Source organism: Netta rufina (genome assembly GCF_964035555.1).
Source record: "Netta rufina genome assembly, chromosome: 3".
Classification (NCBI taxonomy): Eukaryota; Metazoa; Chordata; class Aves; order Anseriformes; family Anatidae; genus Netta; species Netta rufina.
The window spans coordinates 89,671,979-89,693,758 of record NC_140125.1 but is presented as its reverse complement, the minus strand read 5'-3'; the positions used below and the strand labels follow the sequence as shown (position 1 = coordinate 89,693,758).

General features: G+C 36.0%; 1 protein-coding gene across 9 annotated transcripts in view; it reads left to right on the top strand.

The window, feature by feature from the left end:
• RIMS1 (regulating synaptic membrane exocytosis 1) overlaps positions 1 to 21,780 on the top strand; it is a gene marked incomplete at both ends in the record, with an annotated part of 309,016 nt that overhangs the window by 247,428 nt on the left and 39,808 nt on the right. For 4 of the 9 annotated variants that reach the window (XM_084285036.1, XM_084285038.1, XM_084285037.1 and 1 more), the window contains one exon: positions 19,958 to 20,190. The exons of the other annotated variants lie outside the window; for them this stretch is intronic. In XM_084285036.1, coding sequence (XP_084141162.1) covers positions 19,958 to 20,190 — 233 coding nt within the window. The remainder of the gene's footprint in view (positions 1 to 19,957; positions 20,191 to 21,780) is intronic. 9 annotated transcript variants of the gene reach the window in all.

Below are 21,780 nucleotides of genomic sequence, written 5' to 3'. Positions count from 1 at the left end.
AGAACATTTTTTAACCCTCTATTTTCCATCTTACTGAAACACATTTCCACCATCATCTTCATCTGGAAGTGTGTCAGCCCAGTGTCCATGACAAGTGTGTATGTAATGTTATGTTTAAGGCCAAGAAGTTCTTTGAACTGCCAATTTCATGAACCTAGTTATTTTCTCCAGATACCTTCTGGAGATGAGGGCTGTGAAGAACCTAGTAAGTATATAGAAGCTCTAGCAAGGTGTCCCAGTTTTAGCCATCTCACTAAACTAAGTCATCCAACTAGTAGCCTTAGGTGCCTTTTGTACTCAGGAGAAAAATACCTAAATTCAGAATACACAAGCAAGCTCAGATGCACCTTTGGAAAGGGTGTTTCCATCTCTCTCTCTGTTGAGTTGAGGAGAATGAATCCTAGAACTGTTCACCAGCAAGCTGAGGTAACTATCTTAAATGGAGAAATGTGACTGGAGATTACTCCAGCTTTCAGATTAGTAACCTGAAGTTAAACTGTTCTCTAACATTGGTACATGAGCTGAAAAGCATTGGTTAATTATTTTTATTTAGAGCTGTGGTGTCAAATTTCTGAATGAAATGCACCAGCTTGTTTTAAGACAGCAGTAGTTTTAGTTAATGTTGTTAGTCAATATAACCCCATCATCCTTCATATGGCATTTCTGAAAAGGGCTATAAATTAAGGTGTTAGGCATGTGAAAATACAAGGTACTGTCTTTAGGGCTGTCACTAAGAAAGCAATAATTTTGCTGTTGTTTTGTACAATATGATTACTCTTAAAGGTCAGAATGACTGAAGTTTCAGGTCACAGTGCAGTTTATATCCACCAACTCTACCACCAGCATGAGCAGTTTCCTGACCTTTCCTCCCAAGTTCTAAGGAAGGAAAAGATCCTTCAAACAGCTAACTAACGCCTTTTCCCCATCAGTCTAGAAGAACTGATGAATCCCTCACTCTCTCAATTTTGCAGGTTGGGAATTCTGTCATTTTGGACAGTGTACTATATTATCCTATATTTATAAATATGTATTTATTTATTTTTATTCAAACAGTAAAGATTCTAAAACATTACAATACATCTTTATCTTGTGACTCAAAAATGTACGCATGTAAGCTCTAAAGCTTAAAGTTGATGTTTGATCAGCAATTTTTAATTTTAATGAGTAACTTCAGTTACATTATATTCTAATTAAATTATTTTTCATGCGCATCAGCTGTAGAATAAAATACTGTCTGTATAGTAAGGAGAAAACAAATTGAATCAAACAACACAGAAATATTGTGTTTTATTTGGGTAGTTAGACAACGGTCCAGCTGACCATTGGATCAAAACTTGGAAATGCAAATTTAATGATATTAGAAAACTTGGGAATGCTGAAGAAGTCAGTAACATAGGTAGAGTGGAAGCAAATCTTTCCTCTCTGTTGATCAATGACAAGACTACGTCTAAACCTTTTAAGGTAGATGGATAATTTCATTCCTACAGTATAATTGTAATTGAATTACCTGTCAGAAAGCTGTTACATAGCATACATGGAAATAACATTAGATAATCTTCAGTGTGGAGATCTTGTTGATTAGCTCTTATAATGCATTGCAAGAGGGAATTATGATTGATGAAAGTTCTAAATATAGGCATATAAAATAGCTTCTTCATTTCTAATTTGTTTAGCATTTTCAGGTGGATGGTATAACAAACAGGTATGCATGGATAAATGAATCTGGATATGAAATTTTTTCAAGCCTCTTTCTTGTTACTGCCCTATGAAGTCTGGTTGACCATCATGTTCCCTAGTGGAAGTCCAGGCAAATATCAGGTGTTGTGGCTTTTGACTTGAATCAGAATCAGACCTGTGAATTTGGCTTGCTGTAGCATTTGGATTTTCTATTTATTTCACGACTGAAGTCAGGTTACCAGTCCTCCTTTATGCAGGTTTGCTCTCATTAGTCATGTTCTCTATGAATTTAAAATAAAGTCAAGCAATACTTTATGCATGTGTATGCTATAGTTTAATGCAAAAGGTTGATAATTAAGGATCCATGTTAAATACATGACAACTAATCAGCACCATGTAGACTTGATCAGATGAAGAAGGACCTTTGCTCACTTGGTTAAAAATTATGCTCAATGATGTCACAGTTTTTTTTTGTTTTTTTTTTTTTTTTTTTGATGGAGCAAGTAATCCTGGAAATCATTTCTACATGTACATGTACAGACCAAGAGCTTAATTTTGAATAGTCAGAATTAATTTATGAAGGGAAAGTCATGTCTGATCAAATGGACAGCCTTCTTTCATTAACTGACTGGCTTGGTGGATAAAAGAATGGTTGTTCCTTGTCTTCTCTTTAGTAAGGCTTTCAGCACATTCTTCCAAAACATCCTTATGGACAGAAGTACGGCCTGGGTAAGTGGACAATGAGGCAGATTAAAAACTAACTGAATGCCATGCTCAGAAGGTTGTGATCTGTGACGCAAAGTCCAGCTGGAGGCAAGTCACTGGTGGTGTACCCCATGGGTCAGTACTACAGTAATACTGTTTAACATCTTAGTTACTGTGACCATCGTGGAAACTTGAATTTCTGGAGTGGAAGTCTTATGTAAACACAGGAGAACACCTTGCACAAGATAGGATTCCTTGTATGATGTTGTACCTTTTTGTCCTTTAGTTACTATGGAGCCAGTTACTTCAAGCTCATCAGGTGAAAAGCTTGCAAACTCTAAACCAGACAAAGACTATTTTCCCCAGTGATTCAAATAAGACCTCTGCCTTCCTCACTTCTAGCTAGACCTATCTGGGGATGTTATGCTTGGAGTTCATTGGGAAGCAGGGAGTGCTGACAGTCATCTTCTTTGTGCTTGTATTGCCCTCTTACGTAGTAACATTTGTACATGTAGATGTTTCTTTTTGTTCAGTTTCATTTCAGACTGCTTATTATGCAGTTCTCTTACACAAAATGCTCAGTCATTAGTGTAGTGTAGAGCCAGATAAAGTAACTGGAGATTTGCTGTCTCATTGAGGACCATCAGCAGTGTTGATCTGCAGAAGATATCTCAAAGAGATGTAGCTAGATGTAGCACTCCCTAGACGGGAAATAGATTTTCTCCTGTTGGTTTTCCATCCACCCACACAGTATGTGGAACTAATTTAGAACAATTTATGGTGATGAGGGAAAATGGAGTAGAGAGAGTTTGAAGAGCCATTTGACCTCCTCTTAGCTTTCCCAGTAGTGCTATCTGTTGCCATCATAAATGTATGTGATGTGAACCTGTGCAACAAGCAGTTCAGTCCTTTCCCCATCCTCTTGTTAGCTCAGTAACTCACTTGATATGCAGAAGTACTGCACCACACAGCCAGCTCAGCTATGTTTAACTTCGTGTCATGACAGTCAAGGAAAGCATAATACACCAAAGGCATTTAATGCATTTCAGTTGATGAGATGAGGCCTGTGTCGAAATAGAGACTGATTCATTTCATGTTAATTACAGAAGTAATTCAAATCTGTATATTGAGTTTATGCTACAGTGTACAGAATGTACTTAAGATTCTTCACTCATATAGGAAAAAAAAAAAGGGAAATGTAAAATCTTTTAATTATTATTACAGATATTACAGACAGAGCTAGTAGAGGCAACAACAGAACACTGCTGTACATTCATTAGTAAAAGGAAATCACCTGGAAAATAGGAACAACAGGCAGTTTTAAATTGGCTTTGTATGGGTTATTTGCTTTTCCACACTCGATCTAAATTTTCTGAAATTTTCACAATCTGAGAACTCTGAAAATGTGTTGAATGTCACAGATATTTTTGCACCTTGCATATGTTTGATCCCTTGTTCCTTATACAAACCTGTGTCAGGGCAAGTTCACTTTATATAAATAAGGAAGGATTGAGCTGAATAAATTTGCAGTGAAATATCCAATAGTGTAGTTTAGCATGTGAGAGATCAGAGTAAGGGCATAGCAGGCCAAACGGGATATTTGTGATGTTTCTAGTTCTCACTACTAATGTTCTGTATAAAAGTGGATATTCTGGTATTAATAGTGCAAAACACTGTCTCTTCTTTGTAGGAGATATTACGAGATATTACAGCTGAATTGCACTGACTACTATTAATTTGTATATTTATAGTGCAGTATTTGTTTTGTGCTTTAATGTACAAGTAATGAAACAATGATCAGAATTAAGTGATTCTTTCTTCTAATTTGAGTAAGTAAATAAGACTGATTTTCATAGCTATTGAAGTTCAGAGTCAACTTTCAAGCTTCACACTTTATCGTACAAGATTAACTCTTAGGATTTGAGTTCAGTAAACTGTAACCAAAAAGCTACATAATATTTGTGAATGTATAAAGTGCCTCAACTTCCTAGGGAGTAAAGATCTATTTTCTAACTTGGACACGTAGCAACTACCTTTTATTATACTATTGTCTATTACGTTATAGTCCTCTAGTATTAGATAGATGGCTTCCAGAGGCCAAAGTTGTTTATCCTGTGTAATTTCTCACTTAATAATATGTTGAGTGGAACCAAATTCTTTAAAGCCAGAAAAAAAAATTACTTGTTTCTTTTGTTGGCCTCTCCTGAAATGTCCCTCCTGCTAGTGAGGACAATGTACAGTGCTCCCTATTGCCTATTAATGAGAATACTGAATTACTTTATTTTCCTAGAACCTCCTGTGGCCCATTTTTTTTCACCTTAGTCTGATGGGAGGATTTTGTCTAAGTGTAAGACAGAATTACCTTAAACCACTTTACCTTCAAGGAAAAAAAACAAAAACAAAAACTATGGCTGATCTTAATTCTTCTTTGGAAACTTTGCCTGGAAACTTCTCTCAGTCATTTTTTTGCTGTTCCCCCAAAATAAAATGCATGTAATTTAAGAGGGACTTTACTGTAGTTTAATTCATCTCTTCTACTTAGCTAACTTGAAAAAGAAATCCAGTGTTATACTGTGTGTGACCCAGAGATATGGTGTTGACGTTTGGACTAAGTAGGGTATTTGAGGGTTGGAATTTTCTGAGAATTGAGCCTTTGAAAAGTGTTATGTCTGCAAGCTCAGCTATGTGTGGGGAGAGGAGAATAAGTGGGGACATGATTAAAAGCTTTTTCTGTGGCACGATATTATCAAGCAGCAGTGAGTGACACAGGAAAGGGAAGGATAGTTAGATAAAGACTGCATGTGCAAGAAGATTCAGTGGAGTAGGAATGAGCACTCCCACCACTAATGAAGAGCTGTGGTTAGTGAATTCTACTTTCAGTGAACTATATAGCCTGTCCTGTGACATGATTTGCTGGAAAGAGAGCCATTCAAGCACAAGTCTGGTGTTTTACTGAATCAGGATGTTAAACACTTGTTTGCAAGTTTTATTCTGGCTGGCTGGCCTTTGCATTAAGCACTTGCATTGATCTGTCAAGCACTTTCCCATTAACTTCAGGAATTAGACTCTTGTAGTATTAGCAAGCTAACTGAGCACATGGCAATACTCACCTACTTTGATTTCCCAATTATTTTTCAACAATTACTTATTTGTAATTTATAAAAACAAACTGTATTCAATGTTAAAGTCAGTATTAGAACCAAGATATTGGACTGTTTCAGCTTTTGTACAGCATGACTAAAACAATAATGGAATTCTAGTTTGGTATAAAACAGGACTGTTATAAAGACCAAAAGAAAACTGCTATATTTATGACACTAATTACATTCCTGACAATTTGCCTGTGTATGAGTGTTTCTTTGTAGTCAAGGTTTCTCCTGTAAACAAGATGTTTAGGGCCAAGTAAAGACTCATTTTTATAAAATGTCATAAGCAACATTTGTTGTGCAGTTACTTCAGTGGTTTCTAGTTTTATATTTAATAACTTAGGGAGTTTAATTAGTTGATTTTAGTATGGAGAAAATCCTCTTTCCTGTAGCTGGATAGTCCACCAAAGCATCCATAATGTAGCCAGCACTGCTGACAGACTGAAGACTTTCCATGGGTTTAACTGTTAAAAATTAACGATAAAAGCCCATATTAGATTCATTAGAGAATATAGCTGAGGGACAGGTTTCCTAAACCATAACAGAGCATATGAAACTCATGTAGAACCAGCCAGTAGGAAGAGAAGGAAGGGATCTTTCCACCAACCCTGGCACCAGAGTGCTGTAACACTGCCTATTCTGGACATACCCTTGCTTCTGGATACTCACTGCCATAGTATCTGAAAGTATTTCTCTATATTTTGCAGGCTCACTGCCGTTTTAGAGTGCCTGGTATAATCACATCATGCATTCCCAGCTATTCATATACAACAGATTTATCCCAGCATGCTATTTCGTCTCAGGAACTTCCTATACAGAGCCCAGGAGCTCTGCCTTGCAGGACTTGTGAGGTTGGGCAGAATGCCACTAAGTGCAGCTCTGAGGCTTCTCACTCCAAAGCTAGTTTGTTTACACAGCACTTCTGGTCCTTGTGTTACTTCATGTCTCTTTATCTAGAGTGTTTCCTCAGGAAAGTGATTATATGGGCTGTTTCCTGTTGAACAAGTATAGGAACAGAATATATAGTAATTTGTTTGTAGGCTGATCTTTTACATTAGTCTATGATTTTTTGGTTAGTCTCTGTGCCTCTAAACCATATAATCATAAAATTGTTTGGATTGGAAGGGTTCTTAAAATCATTTAATTGCAATCCCCCTGCCATGGGCAAGGACACCTTCCACCAGACCAGGTTGCTCAAAGCCCCATCCCAGCTAGCCTTGAACGCTTCCAGGGATGGGGCACCCACAGCTTCTCTGGGCAACCTGTGCCAGTGCCTGTACCATCCCCAGAATAAAGAATTTCTTCCTAATATCTAATCAAAATCTACCTTTTTTTTTTTTTTAGTTTTAAGCCATTACTCCTTGTTCTATCACTACACTCCGTGAGAAAGAGTCCATCCCCATCTTTCCTGTAGGCCTTCTTTAGGTACTGGAAGGCCACTATAATGTCTCCCCAGAGCCTCCTCTTATCCAGGCTGAAGAACCCTAACTCCCTCAGCCTGTCTTCATAGGAGAGGTGCTCCAGCACCTTGATAATCTCTGTTGCCCTCCTCTGGACTCGTTCGCATACTCCCATGCCTTTCTTGTGCTGGGAGCTCCAGCGCTGAACATAGCACTCCAGGTGGATTCTCATGAGAGCAGAGCAGAGGGAGATAATTAACTTCCTTCAACCTGCTGTCCATCCTTCTTTTGATTGAACCTAGGGTACAGCTGGCTTTCTGGGCTGCAGGAGCACATTGCCAGCTCATGTTGAAACTTCTCATCAACCACCATCCCCAGGTCCATCTCCTCAGGGCTGTTCTCAGTCCATTCTCTGTCCAGCATGTCTTTTGTGCTTGGGATTGCCCTGGCCCAGATGCAGGACAATGCAGGACCTTGCACTTGGTGCATAACTTGTAACATAACTTATGAAACTCAAACATAATAAAGTATCAAAGTTCAGCCCAAACGGTGAAGGTAAGTTTAAGTTCATCAGTAAAAATTACTCAGATGTCAAAAGTAAAAAAAATTACAATTCTAACAAAGTTTGGCTGTCTAAGCAGTCAATGCACTGACTGAAACTGGTATTGACCAGAAGTAGAAGAATGACCATCAAATTGGCTTGAAGAGCTGTCATAATAAATTTAAAATCACCCAAACTGCTCCACTTACAAAACTTAAACTGAAAACAAAAACCGAAAACTTATACAGCTCTTCAATTTGTGATATCTTAGAATAAAATAAGTCTTATAAAAATTCACCTGATGTAAAAATGTAGCTTAAAATGGAAAGTGGAAAAAAATATATATGGCTTTTAAACTGATGGGCATATTTTAATAAAACAGGAGAAGGTGACTGAAAATAGAGGGATTGTTGCTTGCATATATGAATAAAATATTCTGTCAGTTTTACTGCTTATATATGACTTTTTTAATGCCATAAGTCAGTAAAATCAGATCTATATAATATAATGCATGATTACTAAAGAAAACTTTCACAAAATGTACAAAAAGAATATGATGAGTGCAAAGCTAAGTGCTGAAAAGTAGGAATGCTGGGACTGAACCTGTCTCTGTAAACCTGTAGGTATACTCACTGAATTAGTCTCACATTTTTCTCTGCTGAAATCGCCTCAGTCAGCACATGGTATGGGCCTGTCCCAGGGATAAATGAAGACTGTGCACAAAGAAGTCGGTCTTATTTAAAACTCTTTACTACAGAAGCTAGAACACTTTTAGAGGATTGGGGTGTGGGGTGGTGGCAGGAAGAGAAAGGATGGTCTTCTGGCTCAGATAGATAATTACTGCTCTGGCAAATGAATTTCTTCAGGTTGCTGGCTTAGAGCTTTGATGTGATGATGGACGAATCTCTTCTAACGTCTTCGTTAGTGATCATATGCTGCCTCTTGCATCTGAGTTTATTTTTGTTTGGTGCTGTGGATTCAATCCCCACATCGTGGAAAATTTGGACCAAAAACCACAGGTGCTTCTTTAAAATTCTTTGCTTAACCCAGTTACACAGTGAAAGATTGAAGTTCTATAAGATTGCTAAGTCACAGTTGCAGAACATGGTGAATGACACGTGAAAAAAGTAGTCTGCTTCCTCTGCAAAAGTGAGGGAACAGTGAGTGTTTTGTTGATATAAAAGATATTCTGACCATCTCATGAGATGATTGTAATATGATAAATATTGGTGATGGTATGTTGGAAAGGCTCACGCTCAGTCTCAGGGATTTTTAGGAAACGTTTTTGCCTTCAGAAAGAGCTGTTGGAAGAATGGATTCCTGTCGGAAGAATAGATTCCCCAAGTGTTCTTATTCTCCTTCTTCATCCTCATTGTGAGTTAGTCTCTTTCCTTACAGAGATGGTTGTCCATTTCACTTGTGTTGCACTCCAGTCATATGACTTTATCTTGAGTTTTGCCTGATCACCAGCACAGAAGATACAGCCTTCCTCAATTTCCCAGATCCAGAGTAGTTAAGAGAAGGAAACTTCCTGTAAAATACTGACTTTCTGCTTCTAGCCTGCAAGTGAAGTAGTAATATTTAGGAAATGTGCAATCTAACTAGCAATAGCAGTTGTGGATGAGTGCAACACCATGATGTGATAGAAAGTCTTTTGGTATTTTCACTGGTGATCTCTTCCAAGTCTCTTAACATGACACTTATGACTTTAAAATGTTGTTTCACCAAATTCATACAGATACTCAAAGGAACAGAAGACAGTTTGTGCCTGATAAAAGGATTAACATCTTTCAGTCAAGCACCAGCCATAAGTACTTTTCAAAGTGGAGTGAATTTATTTACTTGCTTATTATGTTACAGAACAATACTTGTGTGTTTTTCTTAGCTCCTTCAAAAGGTCTAGATGGTCTGTCATGGTCTGGAACATAGAAAAGAAGATAAAAATCAACCTTGAGCATTAAACAGAAGTGGAAATTTTCTGTTGTTTGACAAACTTTCTTTACAGATGTCACTAACATCCAAACCTCTAACAGTGTAACTGACCAGCGTTTTTAATCAAAAATCTCCATAGTGCAAGGATCTACCACAATAACAGACATAAATTAGGAATTTTGTTTTGTTTCCATGAATAATTTCAGCTCAAAAACCAGCACCTAAACTGTTTTATTAACTAATGCACTTTTCAGTTTCATTAGAGAAAAAAAATGAACAGCAATTAATTAATATTGCTTCTTAGGTGATCTCTCTTGGTGCAAGCACACTGGTTTAACTTGTCACAACTCTTACTTTTATGGAGGAAAATAGAGGGCAATATCCTCCAAACAGTTAATGCAGAGGCAAGATATGTGAAAACAGTTAAGCTAAGCTGTTTAAAAATATAATTATGCATCGTTTTTACCCCCCAAAAGTGTATTACAGATGAAATTGTCTGATTCTGAGGTCGTTTGTGTACAAGACCAAGGTGAAGCCAGAGTAATTAATGTTCTAATTATTCATTATCTAAAGATAATGTTTTGTTTTTTTTTAAATCCGTCATTATGAACTGCTTTATACCTCTGTCCGAGAGGGAGGAAGATGGAGTCTTTAATCCCTTCAGAACATCTGCACATGAAAAATCTATTATGAAGCACTGCTTGTGCATTTTTAATTATCAAATTATGCTTCCTCTTTCAAAGAAACTGTTGTTACCAACAGCCTTTCTTCATGATTTGAAAAAGGCAGAAAAATAGTTTTAATTAGTTTTTCATTTAGTTATTGCAGTTGATTCAGATAAAATATAGTGCACAAACTTTTATTATGAGAACATTGTGCTGTAGCGTTTTTAACAGGCAGTACATGTTATTTTTAGAATGAAGAAATTTAGTAAAATAGTTTTTCCTATACTTCAGAGTAGCTCTCACCTGGTCTATCTCTGTCTCATTTTCTTTTTAACGTATTTTCTATATTTTCTTTGTTATTCCTGTCCTTCCACTGTATCACTTAGCCTTTTAGATTTTCCTCCTCCATTCATTCCCTTCTTTGTGCCTGTTACCTGTTGCTACCATGTACTTCTGTAAATGACCAGTGAATGATTCATATCAATGATTTAGCCTTTTTACATGACAAGCAGTAAGATCACAGGTACGGTAGTACCTCATGCATTTGTGGGGAAAAAGCAATACAACATGATGTGACAGGGAGAATAATATGCTGAATGCTGTACAAAGAAAAAAGGATGAATGCACCAGTTTTTCTTCCTACTGAAGGAAGTTTTCTCAATTTAGTGGTGAGTGTAAAAAACTCCACATTTTTGTCATACCTGCACACGCCAATACCTAATTTCTTGATAAAGATTTAACATCTACATGCTTGCTATATTTCATATTTTTGACCCTAAAATATACCCATCTATCTGCTGTCAAGTTTGGGTTAACAAAGCTAACCTCAGCTAACGAAGTCCTTTGATTCCATTAGCCTGTCCACATCAGCAGTAATAGCAATACTTAACTTGGAGTATTGTCCCTGCTAACTGCTTTTGTGTTGGTTTCATTTTATGATTCATGTGATTAGCTGGCTTCACGCTGATAGTGCCATGGCTATGCACACAAACACACAGGTTCCTGCATGCAGAGACAATCTCTGTGCTTGCTTCAGAGAGTATAAATTAACTTATTGAAGTGTTCGTAATGTTAAGGATTACTCATGGAATTATTATTCATTCATTTCATGGAGAAATGTTAGTTTTACAAGTTTAAAACTTGTAAATCTTGTGAGATCTTGTGACTTTATGAGATCTTTGAGAGCTGTGAAACTTGCACAGTTCACTGGTCAGTGTGTTACTCAGGCATTTTCAGAAAGCAAATTCTGATACTACATTCCAACATGGAAATTTCCTAATCTTCAAAAGAAAGATGTGAATCAGTTAAACTCCCAAAGAAGTCTGTAAAGAATTTTTTTTCCCAGCCCTTACCTCAGTGAGAGTTTACACATTGTACACAATGGGCTGAGACTTTGTAATTCCAGTGGAAGTATCTGAGTCACTGGGAAGTCTTTTTGAAAAAATAAGAATATTGTCCTGAACAGATATACACTATATACGGTGTATATATGCGTATGTACACTAAATACATATATATACACCGTATATACACTATACAACTGTAACTATACACTATACACTATAACAACTCTAATGTAGTGATTTTACAGAAGAAAATTCTTTCTGATTCTAATAGCTATTTTATGGATATAATATATGATCAATGTGCATGTTAGATCAATATGTAGTTGCAGTAGGTACAGACTGTACACAATGATTATTTCATTGAATCAACTTCTTTGTGGTCTAAAAAAGTCTCTTGACTTACTAAATTTTAATATGGGTTATGTGTTTGTCCTTTGGTTTGTAAAGCTCCATGTCTGAATTAATTTATGAAATACCATAAATTGCATAGTAATTAATCTTACAGCAATGTTATTTATCATAGGTAAATAAGGCTATCTATTCTAAGACTGACAGAGCAATTTGTGGATAGGTGCTTTGAGTTTGGATTTATTAATTATATATCATATAATACTAATAGCAAGATGTTGATTATTTTTAGAAATGTAATGTTTCTCATTATTAAAGGAGTGCTCATCTTCTCTTTGGTCCATAACTATTATATGTTTAGGAGGTTATTAGTATTCATGAGTTACCTCATTGCAAAAGGGTGCCATAGAGGCTATGAATTACTACGTGATTCTGCATTCAGCAGAAGAGAAAGAAAGCTTACTAGCTCATGCTGATGAAGGCCAGGGATTCTGTCTAAAGATTTAAGTTACAGCAATTCTTTAGAAAGAACTTACATTAAAATATCATCTGTACTGCAAGAAATACAGGGGATTACTTGTTTACTTGTGACTTGCATTATTGGAAATATGGATGAAGTAATAATGATCAAGAAAATAAACACCTAAAAAGTATTTTTGTAAGTCATTAGTGAGTTTAAAATAATGAAGATAATGAATGCTGTGATTTTAGCAATGGCTGATCATTAAAGTGTTTTTTTTTTTTTTCCCTGAAAGGATATACATCCAGATTTTATATAGGTGAGTTTATGGGCAAAGTTTGTTCTGGCTTCTTGTCTTACTATCTTTCTTTTTCAGGCAATATGTGCTATTGGTAGATAGTTCATATAGTTACTGAGAACTAAAGTGTTTACCTGTATACTGATTTTCTCAATCTGTGTTTTTTTTTTTTTGTGTATGTTTTTATTTATTTTGAATATATGTATTAGATATCTGTATGAGGAAAAATATACAGTGATTTAATACATGCAATTGGATTAGTTTCAGTTTTATATAGTTATGCATGCTGTAGTTTAATACAAGCAAATGTAATTCACACTGTCCTTACCCTGTGTTCATTTTATAGAATTTACTATATTATTTTTTCTGTCAGCTTGCAACTCATGCTGCTCGAATAATTTTCTTTATCTAAATAGTTCAGTCTTCATTCCCACAGAAGTGAAGTACAATTCGCAGGTAGTGGCAGCTAGCAAAACTGAAAGCACTGCCTCTCTCCACAACTCTGATTGCTGGCATGCAATCACAGTCTGCATTTCACCTTGTGTAGTACAGATAGGATCTGTCTCGAGTGTGAAAGTTCTGACAGAAAAGCGAGAGCACTTCGTCCTTCACGGGGAGTGGGCTGGTGCTGAAGGACAGCTCCGGGCCACCCCCCTCTACAGCTAGGGTCAAGGGGACCATCACTTTATTGTGTCACAAATATAATTGTTGGGTGACTCTTTTTGCAGGATGAATATCTGTAAAGTTTATTCATTTTGAACCATATTTTACTGATTTAGTAATATCTAGTAGTAAAATATCTGCCATATCAGGAAAAAATATAATCATTATATCATGTCCCCTGGATAAAAATAATTTTCACATCTGTATAAGCCTTTTAAATTCTGCACATAATCAAAGACTTGTAGGAATACCAGTAAAAACATATGAACAAACTTAGGACATTTACACTAAGATATAGCTACCGTTCACTCAATTTATGTATCTTAATGCATGGCACTGGAATAGTAATCAAAAGCAACAGTCAGAAAACTGAGTGGGATGCCATGTTAAAAAGAAGATGTAAGAGAACAAAATGTATTTGGGCTATGCTAAAGTTAGTATTGGAACTATTGCTAAATTAGTTAAATTATACATGTTATTCCAGAACTTTTGAAAGATGAGTTCCATCTGTAAAATAGATGCAGAGATATGCCAATAATTAGGAATAGCATAAGATTTTTGCTGAACTCATTGAAGGAATTGATAAAGCTGGTAAAATAAAATTGAATAAAAATGCAGGTGAAATACTTCATTTAGAAATAAATGGAGTATACTGATTAATATTCTACTCTTATTTATCCTGCTATTGAAAATTGTATTCATTTATTTATTTGTTGTTATGACAACTAGATTTAAATTGACAATATAACTTTAAAAATTACCAATTCAATTTTAGCCTGCAAAAGACTTACGTCCACATTAAAATGAATATATTAATAATCCCAGAAAGTCTACTAAAGAAAAATAAAAAATTAGGTATATTATTATCAGAACAACTAAGTGCAAAAGTAAATCTGTAAATTCATGCAGGTCTTTTGCTTCTTTGTGCTTTATAAATTAAACCCTAAGCATACTGATGAAAGTAACAGTGTGAACTAGGAGCTATGTCTCCAAGTGATAGCCAGTAATGGAATGGAAAAATATTGTGTTCTAAAGGTATTTAATTAGACAAGAGTGAATTTTAACTATCTGTTCTTTTGATACTGTTCCAGTTAACATCAAATAATAAACTAGCCCAGGGATTAGGTGAATGTAAAGAAAATTTAATCTTTATCCCTGTTTGCTCAGTTATGACAAGTGGAAGTACTGAACAGCTGTACAATTTGACCCTAAGAATACACGTCCTATCCCATTAAATCTGTTTCTAGCAAACTAATGGCTTCTTTATACTAGAAATACACTAGAAAATATTTCCTAGGAAAGTTGAACTTGGTATTTGTATGGTAAAAACAAGCAGAAGATCAATCTGAATTCCAAATACCTCAATCTTTTTAAGGTGAATCTTTAAGTCCTTCTATCTCTTGCAGGCAATGAAAACTTAAATTTATGTGTATCTTCAAAAAAGTGATCTATCCATTAATAAAAACAAATTCATAGCCCTTGAATTTGGAAATTAATATACAAAAAAAATGGATTTTCTTTAAGCTACAATACTATCAACTCATATTTCTCAGTTGGTAGACATCACTGCCCCCTAAATTCTTATCAGTAAATAATGTGAGGTTTGAGCATTTGAGTTTGTACAAAAACATAAAAATTGACATAAAAATATCACAGGATTAGTATTTATTATATCCATACATTCTTGAAATTATTAGAGCAAAGTCAGTAGTAGGATAAACAACTGTTTCTTTAATTGCATGGCAGATTCTATAGTTCATTCATTTTTATTGCTGTAAACAATACATTCTATAAAAGAATATTTCAATAAAGTACATGTCTATATAGATCAATTAAATGTCAACAGGTGATCTCAACAGAAGAAAAAAAAAAAAAGTATTTTCAATTTCTTCTCTCTCTCTTAAAGTATTCATAAACACAGTTACAGAATTGACAAGGTTCTGTGGCTCCAAATGGGAACAAAATCCTAGGTAGGTAAGAAAGATTTGGATAGAAGGAAACATCATCATCACAGAAATAGTCATTGAAATCCAATTCCAAGTACTGGGGAAAAGGAGTTACCCATGTCTAATCAAACTAGACAGTGGGATCCTTGAAAATGAGACCTGTGGGTTTCTGCCCTGCCAGATATCAGACTGTACTTTTCGTCTGACTTTGAAATGGCAAAGTGTTTCCTCCTCCGGAAAAGCAAACCAGTCAATTCTGTTGCCTTCTTGCAATGTTGTAAGAGGACTTCTTTCCTCAGCTGATGAAGAAAAAGGACTCAAGATTCAGAAACTGGCTGATGTGCGAATGATGTTGGCAAGCCAACATCTGTTATTATACAGAATTAGGGATCAATGGTTCTGTTTAGATACAGGGATTGTGTGACACCACTCCGAGCTATTGCTGCAGGTTGTTTGCATATTTAGACAGTGTTATCACATTGTACATTAGATCTCTATTTTTAAGATTTTCTTCATAACTGTGCAAGTAGGTGATATCACTTCTTTTTAGAAAGAAAACATTTCCTAAGATTTTTTGCCATAGCTGAAATTCTGTGTAAGAGCTATGGAACTATATCCAGCCCCAACATTAAGAACAGTAAACTTCCCTAAATCTTCTCAAATTGTAAAAAAATATTTTTATCAGAAGTTTCAGCATAAACTTTGTAGAGCTCGTCACTGCTTTTTAAAATTTATTTGCTATTTGAAGCATAATGACTTTTATGTTCTTAAAGCATGGCCAATCCTGATTACTATTTTTTCATGTTGCAGTGTTTGTGGAGAGGTAAAGACAGAAATCCGTGTTACTTGAAAAAAAGTAGCTCCTAGATTAGATATTTTGTAAAGAACAGGTTATTGAATTCTATGAAAAACAATAAAAATAATATGGTTTAGTGTCCATTACAGCTTTAAAAGACAATAGTGTATGTAGCCTATGAAATAAGCATCTATACTATACATCTATACTGTTTGAAGAAAGCTAGATATCACCAGGATCTCAGTTCTTAAGATTTTTTTCCCAAACAACAACTGAGGAAGGGAAACAAACACAATTAGTACTCAGTGAATGAAAGACAGAGACAGGAACTCCATAGATACTTAGCAATACATCCTTCACATAACTAGGTGGTGTTGAAGGAAAGTGGAAGAATGTTAAAAGCCATGGTCTGGTAGGGACCTGGAAACTGTTTTGGAAGAGAAGGGGATTTAAAGAAAAATAGATTACTGTGCTGATATGCCAGAAATTTAGGGCAGGTCTGATTATTATTATTTCTGAGCCTGAAGGAACAAGTTGTTAATTACTTACTATCATGACTGATAGGATGTGTACCATGGGCATGTGTGCAATTAATTGCTTCTGTGGAAAGAAGTGTGATTAGCAGATATTCATTGTTATGTGTTTACACTGCTTCAGATTAAGAAGTTTTGTCTGTAACTTTGGAACTGTAACAAAGTTCCTCTTGTAGGGGTTCCAGAAAGGTCACGTAATTCATTGCTTGTTTGGAGAGCATGCATTTGACAGTCACAGAACCACAGAATCGTCTAGGTTGGAAGAGACCTCCAAGATCACCTAGTCCAACCTCTGACCTAGCACTAACCAGTCCTCCACTAAACCATATCACTGAGTTCTACATCTAAATGTCTATTAAAGACCTCCAGGGATGGTGATTCAACTGCTTCCCTGGGCAGCCCATTCCAATGCCTCACAACCCTTTTGGTAAAGAAGTTTTTCCTAATATCCAACCTAAACCTCCCCTGGCGCAACTTTAGCCCATTCCTCCTCATCCTGTCACCAGGCACATGGGAGAATAGACCAATCCCCACCTCACTACAGCCTCCTTTAATGTACCTGTAGAAAGCAATAAGGTCGCCCCTGAGCCTCTGTTCAGCCTTTTCTCCAGGCTGAACAATCCCAGCTCCCTCAGCTGCTCCTCGTAAGAATCAGTTCTCCAGACCCCTCACCAGCTTCTTTGCCCTTCTCTGGACTCTCTCGAGCACCTCCATGTCCTTCTTGTAGTGAGGGGCCAAAACTGAACACAGTACTTGAAGTGCAGCCTCACCAAAGCCGAGTACTACCCTAGCCCTGCTGGCCACACTGCTTCTTACACAAGCCAGGATGCTGTTGGCCTTCTTGGCCACCTGAGCACACTGCTGTCTCATATTCAGCCAACTATCAACCATTTCTCGCAGGTCCTTCTCTGCCAGGCAGCTTTCCAACCACTCAAGTGTTTATTTACTAAAGCGTAGCTACCTGAATTGAAAGCTGTCTATTCTAGAGCTGGAAAAAAAAAAAGCAACAGTGCTGATGTTTTTCAAAAGGCATAGGCAAATTTATGTATACAGTAAATTTCACTAAGGACTGATGACAATAAGTAATTTTATATTCATATAAAACAGACACGAAACAGTTTCATGAGAGGTGTACTGATTTAGGGAGTATATTACATCATCAGTAGTTCAAAGGACGTAAGTTAAGTTAAATTAGATCCATGTCTGAGCAATTCTTACCTTTCTATTACCACCTAGTAATAGAAGATAACAGTATTTAAGGGTTGGGTTTTGCAATACAAAGTACAGTGCTCCCAGGATGACGTATTCCACCAGTATCAGACATGCTTCTGATTGAAGCACTTCTCAGAACTCTTCTCAGTCCAAACCTAGTGTATTTATACTGTGCATGTTTTTAAGCAGTCAGTCTAGCCAATAGGATTGAAGTCTCATATTTAATTCTACTGTATAATTAATTAATTTATCTGTATAAAATTGTGGTTACAGATTCTAAAATATTTTAGAAAATCTGTCTGTCATTGAAGCAAGAACGTGGGTACTTCACAAACTTAATGGTGTGAAGATTTAAGCTACTGCTTAAGCAAAAGAACTACTTGTGAGAAGATTTTGCAGTCAAGACATTAAAAGACTGTGATGATGTTAATGCCATTTACATATCATCACAAGTTCTGTAACTCCCTAGTGGTAGCTTTCAGGGAAAAATCTCTCATTTTGAAAAATGAAATTAATGCATTTTTTAGTCAACTTGATACTAATTTTAAATGAAAAGAAACAGGTCTTTGTTGTTGTTTTCCAGAAAAGTGAAAAGTGCAGTTAAAATACTTCCTAAGGAAATTGAATATATATATGTGTGTGTATGTGTGCATATACAGGAGAGGAGTCTCCAATAAAATACAAGGGAATATTACATAGAAATGTCAAAATATGTGTCCCTCCATTTTGCCATGCAAAACTAAAAACCAGTCACTAAAGTTGCAATGGGATAGAAGGGAAGAAAGGAGGACCTATTTTAAGCTGAGCATGCCTCAGGTGGTCCACTGAAATGTGTTCATGAGCACTGTAGTGCAACACAGCGCATTGTTTATGCAAAAGCTGTAGTTTTGCTTAATCTGAAATCAACGGTGCAGATCTGAAGTGCTGAACATAGGTACGTGCCTATGCAGAGATTGATTAGTCCCTTGATGTTAAGTGTTGCCTATTCAAGGACATGACTTTTCCCAGCTTGTTCCAAAAATAGTTGTCTATTTTTATCAGCTCTTACATATGGTCACTCATTAGTAAGTCTTGGTAACTGCCAGTAAAACACAACTTAGATGATCATCACCCTAAACTTCCCTAGATGTGTCTTAGGAAGGGACTGATTTATGCTTTAGCAGGTTCCAGATCCATCAAAGTCACGGGATGTCATCTCTGCTCACACTGACCCCTTCATGTCTCCCTGGCAAGATTTCCTGTCTGTCTGAAATTTGCAATAGGATAACAAACCCTTCTCTTTCTCTTTTAAAGGTGATGGGGGGTTGGGGCTGGCCATCACTAGTATGTTACTCGTATGCCTACTAATCAGCAATACAAGATTATGATACAATGAATATTCCTTGTTAGACCAATTTAACCACTACATCTGAAGTGAGTCAGACTGCAGCTTAAATTTCTGCAGAGTGATAACTAACTCAACATTATCATGAGAGCTAGGGCATTGCTTGATCATTGCAGTGTTGTGAGTGTATTAGTACATCCTGTGCATATTTGAGATTGTACTCCAGGGTGTGTTTTTGAATACTTCATCCAGCCTCCGTGAGTAGGACCAGAAAAAGGATTCATATAGAAACATTCAAATGTAATATGATAGCTAAGGAAAAACAAACAGAACTGACACAGAGATTTGTCTTTCTATCAATCAATAAAAGTTCTTTGGGGTTATTACTTTTTTTTTTTTTTCTTTTTCTCAAAATTGCTTTGCCTTCATACTGCAATTATTGTAGTTACCTTTAAAAAGTGAGAGAGCAAAAACATACAGAATACTGCATGTTATCTCTTCTTTCTGTAAAGTATGAAAATATAGAAAATGATATCTTTATATCTAGTAGGTCTTAAGGTTTTTGTGAACACCGCCTACAAGATAAATGTATTAACGTACATATATTCTCTTGTCCTGTATCCTTTCTCTTTGGCAGTAAAATTGCTATTTTGTTGCTTTCTGTATTCTGGGGATATATGCAGAAAGGCTTTACATGAAATTCAGTGTTGCCTGTGTCTCTGTCAGTCTGAAAAGCAATTGGGAAAACATTCATTTCTCTTTTCCCTCACTGAAGTGAAGAGCAAATTACAATACTGAAAATACATAGTCTGAGGAATACCCAAATTAAGCTTATATATGAGAACCAAAAAATAATCATGAAAATGTATCAAGACTTAAAATTAATTTACTAAATGAAAAAAAAGTTTTTGGAAGCACTGCTACACAAACAAATTAACATGTTTGTTTTTACTTTGTAACTGTAGTACATTTACTCCTAAAATGCAAGGCAGACGGATGGGGACTTCAGGGAGAATCACTAAGAGCACAAGTGTGAGCGGAGAGATGTATAAGCTGGAGCACAATGATGGGAGTCAGTCGGACACGGCTGTCGGCATGGTTGGAACAGGTGGGAAGAAAAGGCGTTCCAGCCTTAGTGCCAAAGTGGTTGCCATAGTGTCTCGAAGGAGCAGAAGCACATCTCAACTTAGCCAAACAGGTGAGTGAGACGCACACTCTTTGGATGCAGGACTCTCACCCGACGTAGTTTACCATTCTTTCATCTGTGGCATCTGTCTTAAGTGTATATAGTCCACTTAGGAGAGAAGAATTTTCAGCTGTGAAAGAATTTCTGAGGTGTTAATGTTCTTTGATCATTAGGCATCTACAAGAAACCATATACAAATGTTTTTTAGACTATGTACTATAACAACTTTCTGTCCTGATCAATGAAAAGCATTTAATTTCTTAGAAGCCTTGTTTACAGGTAGGCAAGGAAATACAAAGAGACATATGTGGGTATCAACAGTGTATAATGGTTTGGGTAAGAGCAGACTTTTGTGTACAGAAAATTTATTTTAGTTGAAGAGGTGAATATGAATGGAGGAATTGAAATCTGAGCAAATGAATGTCAGTTATATAAGTTTTATAATGGGTTGTATACCTGCAGTGCCAAAAAATATGGTTTTAAAAGCTACTTTTGATTTGTTAGTCAAGAGTAAATCTAATATTTTTTCCTTAAAACAACACTGGCAAAATGAGGTCAGTGAATTCAGATAAATTAGACTAAAGCATGATGCTTCATTAAGAACATACTTCCAACTCTTTAGTGCTACTTCAGAAATCTTAAAAGCTTAGTATCTGTGTAGCCTGAAGGGAAAAAAAAGCTCAAACAGAAAGATACAAAAGGAAAAAAAAAAAAAAAAAAGATTTAAAGTCACTGTCCTTCTCGTATTGAACTCCAGTGAAGACTTTTGCTCTTGTCTTCAGTGTGAGCAGGATCTGACCCTAAGGGTTCTTTCTTACTAAAATAAAGCAGAGGGGAAAAAAAAAAAAAGAAAAGGAAAAGCTTCAGCCTAGTATAGAATTTAATTGTACTGCAGCTCTCCTCTCATATAGTCAGGATAATTTAAACTAAGGTAAGTTATAATATTGTTTATTTATATTATCAAATATTAGTTTTTTTTTGTTTTTTTTTTTTTTTTCTGTTATTGATAGATGAGCAGTAGAAGTGTTGAAGAATGTAAAACTCAGTCAGCTTTAATAAAATGACTTCAGTACTTTTCTATACTACTCAGTTAGGAAAGTTTTGAGCCAGGAAGCAAATAATCATGCAGTCGAACCAAATCATAGCTGTGTAGTAGGTGTATTTGAAGCCCACAATTCCAAGTAATATTGTATTGCTCAAAAATGCAGTAGGATTATTAGCACTCTGCCTGACTGTGAGAATGTTTTTGTAATTTGATCTGGCATTCCTGTCTAGCTCCTTAATCTCATTGAAACAGGATTTGCTGTGCCACAGAAAATCTTTGCTCCGTCTTATCCAGTAGTCCAGCTCCAGCCAGGAACCAGGACTGTATGATTAAGAGGAAGGCTCAGGGGACTACCAAATGTAGTGATGATTTATCTTACTTGAACTTCATAGTGTAGTTGGCAATTAACTTAAAATCTAACTTGCGACTTCCAAACACTTTCTAGTAATACCTCTTTAAAGCTTAGATGTTCCTGTTCTTCACATAAAGATGCTATAGCTCTCCAAGTGTTGGTTGATACAAATTTCAAAGCAATAGAAATTTTGCAAGGAACGGAG